Below are 8,511 nucleotides of genomic sequence, written 5' to 3' on the forward strand. Positions count from 1 at the left end.
AAAACCATAGTCATGGTCTTACAATAGAAAAACTGCATTACAAGACATCTTACTTGTGATATTGGTGATGCATTGTGAGGAAATTTGCAATTAAAGGTTGTTGGAGATGGTAAATCAGCAGGTCCTTGTTTTCAATGATGGTTCGCATGTGCAGCTCAGCTTCACGGCACCAGAAAATCCTATCACCTTTTAGAAAATACTCCATTAACTTAAAATTCATAGATCTACCAAACTAATGTTAAATTGCTGGAAATATATGGAAAATGAAAACGACATGCCTTACTGAGATTTCAGTGACTCTGGAATTTATATGAGCTGTTACATAAAAAGTTAATTGCCAACTGTCTTGGGAAAAATAAGATAAATCCAGCAAATGAATTATTACTTCATCTAACACACAAGCATATTAATGTCATGTACTCATGTAATTGAAATGGCACAGCCCTCCCAACTATGGGAAAAAGTCAAAGAATAATACCAAGTATATCACTGTGGGTTAATGTTGAAGACTTCTCATTTTGTATCCCTCTATTCATCTTCTCATTTATGATGACCAGTTCCCTCTGAGCGTCAGCCAACACAGACACATCCCTTAGGAACTCACTCACTTGCTGCAAAAGAGTAATATACTTCTAAAAGATAATGAAGTAATACTTAAAGCAAACTTTGCTGAAGAGATTTAAATAATAAGGAAATGGAGCATAATTCATCAGCTTAACAATAGAAGTTAAATTTGTAAATCCTGTATTTTTAAGTATTATCTAATAAAAAAGTACTGGTAATGATGAAAAAATTACAAGAATTACAACTTTCTTGTTTTACAAATAGATATCAAACCAAAAATGTTGCTGGAGATGTATTAATAATAATAATAAAAAAAAGGTAAATTCATGTATTCTGGGGGTTTAGTTACTAGAAGAAATATATATGTATATGTATGTGTGTGTGTGGGTGTGTGTGTGTGTGTTGGTTTGTGTGTGTGTGTGGTGTGTGTGTGTGTGTGTGGTGTGTGTTGTGTGGTGTGTAATATATAATATATATAATTATATATATATATATTATATATATATATATATATATACATACACATAAATATAGACAAACACGCCACACACTATATTATCTATATTATATATATATAATATATTATATATATATATATATTAGATATCTATACACATCTATATATACTATATATATATACATATATATATATAATATATATATATAGTATATCTATATCTATATATATTATATCTATCTATATAACTAATATACTACATAGTCTATCATAAGATATTATACCTATATAAATAATCTATATATATCATATATATATTACTTATAGATATATATATATATATATAATATCATATCTATGTGTGTGTGTGTGTGTGTGTGTGTGTGTGTGTGTGTGTGTTGTGTGTGTGTGTGTGTGTCTGTGTGTGTGTACTGTGTGTCATGTGTGTATGTTGTGTGTCTGTGTGTGTGTGTATGAGGTGTGTACTGGTATGTGGTGTGTTGTGTGTGTAATGTACTGTGTGTGTGTGTGTGTGTGTGTGTGGTGGTGTGTGTGTGTGTGTGTGGTGTGTGTGTGTTGTGTGGGGGGGGGGGGGTGGGGGTGTGGGTGGGTGTACCACGCGGAGAGAGGGAGGGGACGAAGGGTGGAGGCCAATGTGATTCTTATTTGAGCGGTTGTGGTTATGATTGCTACAGACGGGTGAGAATCTGGTAGGAGGGGCACAGGCGATAGGCCCACACCCAACACAGACATATAAGTAGGTCCCATGGCTGTACTGTGGATAGTTGCGCTCTCGTTGCCACACTAGACAGCCAAGGGGGGGGGGCGATCCCCTTCCACAAAAGCTAGGCAGGGGGGGGAACAATACCGGGCAGCACCAGGGATTCGCATAAGGGGAACACGTGATCGATGGGCCCTCGGTAGACCACTGTAGGATATGACAGGCATACTCCCTGCAGGGAGCCAAGGGAGAACACCTTGCTCCTTGGCGCGCCCGTACTCCATCATACTATATTCAAAAAGGAGTCTTACATGTTGTTCTACCTTACACCGTAAGCTCGCCACTACCATACTCTTGTAGGGCCATCAATACCGGCTTCTTACAGTGTGTGGGTGTGTGGTGTGTGTGTGTGTGTTGTGGTGTGGTGTGTGGTGGTGTGTGTGTGTGTGGTGTGTGTGTGTGTGTTCTGTGTGTGTGTATCTTTATGATATATATATATATATATATATATATTTAGATATATATAGTATATATATATATATATAATTATATTATATATATATCTATATATATACACATAAATATAGACACACACACACACACACACCACACACACACACACACACACCCACACACACACACACACACCCATATTAATCTATATATATATATATATAATATACTATACATATATTTACATATATATACCATATATATAGAGATATATATGATATATATATGTATATATATATATAGACCTACTATATATCTCTATATATCTATATATATATACATATATACTTATACATATATTATTATATATAATATATATTTATAATCCCTATATCTGTATATATATATATATATCTCTCTCACTATATAACTATAATCTATATATGTTATCTATCTCTATATATATATATAATATATAATTACATCTATATATATACATATATATATTATATATATATTATATCTATCTACATATATTATCTGTCTATTTCTATATATCTCTCTATACTATATATATATATATGATATATCTATATCCTATATACTCTCATCTATATATAGATATATATCATATATCGTATTTATATACTCATGTGGATATATATGTATATATATAGGTATATATAATATCTCTCATATATCTTCTATCTATACTACTATATATATACCTATCTATATCCATAATATATATACATATCTCTCTAGTCTAATCATATTATATCATATATATATATCTATATCTATCTATATGTTGATTGTGTTGTGGGGGGGTTTGTGTGGTGTGTGTGTGTGTTGTGTGTGGTGTGTGTGTGTGTGTGTGTGTATGTTGTGTGTGTGTGTGTTGTATGTGTGTGTGTATTGTGTGTGTCTGTGTGTGTGTCTGTGTGTGTGATGTGTGTGTATGTGTATCGTGTGTGTATGTGTGGTATGTGTGTGTAATGTACTTGTGTGTGTGTGGTGTGTGTGTGTGGTGTGTGGTGTGTGTGTGTGTGTCACCCGCTTTATATATGTATGTTACTGAATGTGTATGCCATGTTATTCTATTTATCTGTTGTTATATTCCTACATGACTTGTATATCATTATGTCTTGTCCACATGCATATATTCCCACACCACACATACATCTAAGTATTCAATTGCTTAACCTGTTTATTCGTCTCTCGTGCACACTAGACATTCCATGTTGTGATTTCCTATCACCTTCCACAAAAGCATCTTGTTGTAACCCTACCTTTCATCCCAGGGATTGGCCATATGTTAAGCACGTGTCTATGCCCATCTTAGACCACTGTAGGATATGCCAGGCAGACTCCCTTCAGGGGCAAGGCGCAACACCTTGCTCCTTGGCGCAGCCGTACTACTTCCTCGTACTATTAATAAAAGGAGTCTTACATGTTGGTGTGCTACCTACACACTGTAAGCTCACCACCTACCATACTCTTGTAGGGCCCTTCATAGTGGCTCTTCAGTGTGTGTGTGTGTGTGTGTGTGTGTGTGTGTGTTGTGTGTGTGTGTGTGTTTGTGTGTGTTGTGTGTGTGTGTGTGTGTGTGTGGGTGTTGTATGTGGTGTGTGTGTGTGTGTGTGTGTGTGTTGTGTGTGTGTGTGTGTGTGTTGTGTGTGTGTGGTGTGTTGTGTGTTTGTGTGTGTGTGTAATGTGTAGTGTGTGTGTGTGTGTGTGTGTTTGTATACAATATATATATATATATATCTCTACTCCTCATATATATATATCGATAGATCAGATAGATAGATCGCTATCTACAATATATATCTTATAAATTATAGACATACATATACTCACACATTTATGTGTATCTCTCTCTCTCTCTCTCTCGCACTCTCTACTCTCGTCTCTCTCTCAATCTCTCTCGTTATCTTCTCGTCTCTTCTCTCTCTCTCTGCTCTCTCTCTATATATAGTATATATATCTATATTATATATATATATTATTATTATTATTATGATTTAATGGTAGGTTCTGTTCTGAGCCACCGTGGTCACAGCATGAACTTAATTGTAGTTTCATGTTGGATGATCTTGGAGTAGAGTACGTGTGGTCCCCCATTCCTTTCCATGGAGAGTGCCGTTGTACCTTTTTAGGTCATCATTCTCTCTATTTTATCCGGGCTTGGGACCAGCATGGACTTGGGCTGGCCTTGGCCACCCAGTGGCTAGTAGGCAATCGAGGTGAAGTTCTTTGCCTAAGGAAACAACATGTGACTCGACCCTCGAACTCAGATTGCCGTCGTGCCATTCTTGAGTCCGATGTCTAATCATTCTGCCACCGCGGCATTATATATATTATATTAATAGTATATATTAATATATCTAATATATATTATATATATATTATATATATATATATATATATACATATATATACAACACATATGCATATGTGTAATACATATAACATATGCATGTATTTGTATTTTTGGTACACACACACAAAACACACCCCCCACACACACACCCCATACAAAAACACACACACAACACCCACAACAGCCCCACACACCACACACACACAAACACACAAAACAAAAATATATATATATATAAAAAAATAAAATTATATCTAGTAATATAAATTATTTTAAATATAAAAGGTTTTTTTTATATTTTAAATTCCAATTTTTCTATTTTTTTTTTTTTTTTTTTTCGGGGGTGTGGGGGGGTTTTTTTTGGGCAAAAATTTATTTAAATAAAAAATATAAGGATATATTTTTGTGTGTGTGTGTGGGGGGTATGGGTGTGTGGGGGTTGGTGTGTGGTGTGGGGGTTGGTGGTGTGTGTGTTTTAAAAAATTAAAAAATTTTATGTTTTTTGGGGGGGGGGGTGTGTGTGGGGGGAGGTGGGTGGTGTGGGTGTGGGGTGTGTGTGGGTGGGTGGGGGGGTGTGGGGTGTGGGTGTGGGTTTGGGTTTTTGGTGATGTGGGGTGTGTTGTGTTTTGTGGTGTGTGTGGGGGGGGTTTTTTTGTGGTTTGGGCGTGTGGGTGGGGGTGGGTGTGTTTTGGGGTTGTGTGGGTGGGGGGGGGGGGGTTGGGGTGGTGGGTGTGTGTTGTTTGGTGGTGGTTGTTTTAAAAATTTTGATTAAAAATGTTGGTGGTGGTTTTTGGTTTTTGTGTATGTTAAAAATATTTAAAATATATAAAAAAAATCTAAAATAAAAAATCTTTAAAAAGAAACTTATTAAAAAATGTAAAATATCAAAATTATCTTATTAAAAAATAAAAAATTAAAAATATAAATATTTTATATAAATAATAATGGTAAAATATCTAAAAATATTAAATTAAAAAATATATAAATAAAAAATATATATCTATTTTTTAAATAAAAAATATTATTCTAAAATAAAATAATATAAATATATTGTATTAATATATTAAAAATAAATAAAGATATAATTATATATAAAAAAAATTAATTAATAATATAAAATATAATAAAGAATTTAAAATATAAAAATATATAATAAAATAAAAATTTTTAATACCCAATATAATATAAATTTATATATATATAAATAATATAGCATATATAATAGGAAGATATAATATAAAATTTTATTATATATAAAATAATAAAAATATCTATATAAATATATAAAAATATTTTTATAATATAAAAAATATAAAAAATAAAATTATAAGATAAATATATAATAAAATAAATTAATATTTTTATGGAAATATTTAAACCCCATATATATTCTAATATATAAATTTTTTTTAAAAATATATATATTATTTTAATTCTTTTCCCCATTTTAGGAATATATAAATTTTTTTATTTTTTATAAATACTATATAAAAATAAATATTTTAAAATATAAAATATAAATAATATAATATTTAAATAAGGAAATTTTTATATATATACCCCTTATCTATATAAAATATATAAAAATAATCTATAATAAATTTTAAAAATATTTATAAAAATTAAAATTTTAATAAATAGAATCAATTTTTGGGATATAATATAAAATTTTTATAATATTTTATATAAAAATTTTAGAATTTTATAAAATAAATTTTTAAAATAAGTATAAAATATAAGATATTAAAATTTTATATAACAATTTAATACTATTTTTTATATAGATATTTTAATAAAAATTAATATATATATAAAAATCCCCAATAAAATTTTAAAATTATATATTTTTTAAATATATTTTTTATTTTTTAAAATTTTTATTTTATTTTTTAATTTTTATATATATATATTTTAATATCTATTTTAAAAATTTTTACATTTTATATATGTCTATATTCCATTATATTTATTAATATATATTTATATATATTTATAATATATTTATATTTTTATATATATATATTATATTTATATTATATTTATTTATATTATATATAATAATATATATAATAAACACACCATATTTAGTAAAATTACAGTGTTTGGGTGGATTTTGGGGTTTGCAAAGCTTTTTGGTTAAAAATTTTTTTTTAGTTCATGTGGCAATGTTTGAGGTGAGGGCATATTACAATGTGAATAAAAAAGAAAAAAAAAAAAAAAATTATTGAGGCCTGCAGTGATACATCAACAATTTTTTCTTTTTCAGTAATTTTTTTAGAATATCTTCACATACCGATCATATTTTTTTTTGGTACTGTTTTTAATTCCTCCCACTTTCTTTTTTTAAAAAATTAATTGAATTTTTCAGCTGAACCCCCCCCCCCCCTCCCATTGGGCACAGTGCCAGGGAAAACGGGCGGGATAAATTATGAATGATATACACAGAATCAATCAATCAATCCCAGTAATGGAAGACAAAAAATTCTCATGGCAGGGGATAGTGTACAACTGATATGTGGGATTGCCCACAGCTGAGTCTGTCCAACCCTATCCTCCCATAAAATGAGCAGGATTCTTTTTTTTCCCAGGCAGGGTTTTTGGGGGGTTGGCACCCCCCCTGCTTCGCAGCCCCAATAAAGGTTTTACTTTAATTACTTTTTATTAGTATTTTTTTATGAGAGAATTGAAACCCAGAGATAAAGGGCCCCCAAAACCAAGGTCTTTTTACGTACCTTCTTTTATTCCCTGACCCTCTTTTTTTAAAGCATTTTGTGTCATTTTAAACGGGAAACTCTGTGTGGGGTGTTGTGGATTTAGCCCTCTAAACAGTGATTTCCCTTTGGATTTTTAGTAATTTGCAGAAAAAATTTGGGCTGAAACCAACTGAAACCGGGGGTTTTTTTTTAAAACTCTTTTTCCTTACATTTCATGGGAAATACCCGTGCCCAAATTTTTCCAATCTCAGTTTTTCCTACGGAAATTTTAACCCCCAATTTACCCTGCAATACCCCTGGTCCCTTTCATTTTTTCCCCCCTGCTATCGGGGCCCTTGGGTTTTGGGGGGTTTTTGGGGGAAAATTTTTCATCAAAATTCCCTACTTTTGTACTATTGGGGGTGGGGGGAAATTCCCACGATCCCAAATTTTGTTGCTCATTTTATAAACAGCTATTCCCGGAAATTTAAACCCTTTTTTCCCTTCCCTTTTAAATGCTGCAAAAATTTTGGGAAAATCCTAACACTTTGCTGTCACTTCTGAGGGTTTGGCTATAATTTGGTTTTTCTAAAAACCTCTTTCCTTTTGAAACTGCTTTTCAAAACAATTTTAAACACAAATTAATCATGACGAATTTGATTGTTTCCCCTTTCACTGAGGAAAATCTAGAATTTTCCATTTCCCAGAATAAATATAGATAGGGGGTTTACCCCGGGCAAGGACAGGGGACGGGGTGGACTTTAAGGGACTTTAAAACATTTACCCTAAAACTTTATTTACTTTTTCTTTTCCCAAAAACTTACGTCAGCCAAAATTTAAAAATACCGGGGAAGAAAGGGATGTTCAGACCCTGGGGAGGTCGCCCAAAAAATTTCCACCCCCGTCTTTACTTCTGCTTTAAATAAACTGAGGATTTCGTAAACCCCCGATGAGCTGACAGTGGGTTTTTCAAAAAAAACATTTTGCATTATGTTAGTCGAAAAAAGGGGAAGTATTTGACGGGAGTCAAGTTGGTCGGTTTGTTTGGCACACGCAGTGACGTCACGCGCGTTCATTAATGCACTTTTTTCGGGGACGATTCTCGCTCGCTGGCGGGTGCCGCATGCTTAGTCAACGACCGGCAATTTCGTACTTTTTTCGTCATTTTTCGTTTATGTACAATAGTTAAACTTGATCAACTTCCTCGTATTTAACAACACTATTAATTCAAAACGGT

General features: G+C 32.0%; 1 protein-coding gene across 1 annotated transcript in view; it reads right to left on the minus strand.

The window, feature by feature from the left end:
* LOC119580189 overlaps positions 1 to 611 on the minus strand; it is a gene marked incomplete at its 5' end in the record, with an annotated part of 4,643 nt that extends 4,032 nt beyond the window's left edge. Inside the window, 2 exon segments of the mRNA XM_037928185.1 lie at positions 54 to 186; positions 479 to 611. Coding sequence (XP_037784113.1) covers positions 54 to 186; positions 479 to 536 — 191 coding nt within the window.
* Between the last annotated feature and the right edge of the window lie 7,900 nt (positions 612 to 8,511).

Source organism: Penaeus monodon, chromosome 13, assembly GCF_015228065.2.
Source record: "Penaeus monodon isolate SGIC_2016 chromosome 13, NSTDA_Pmon_1, whole genome shotgun sequence".
NCBI classification, from domain to species: domain Eukaryota; kingdom Metazoa; phylum Arthropoda; class Malacostraca; order Decapoda; family Penaeidae; genus Penaeus; species Penaeus monodon.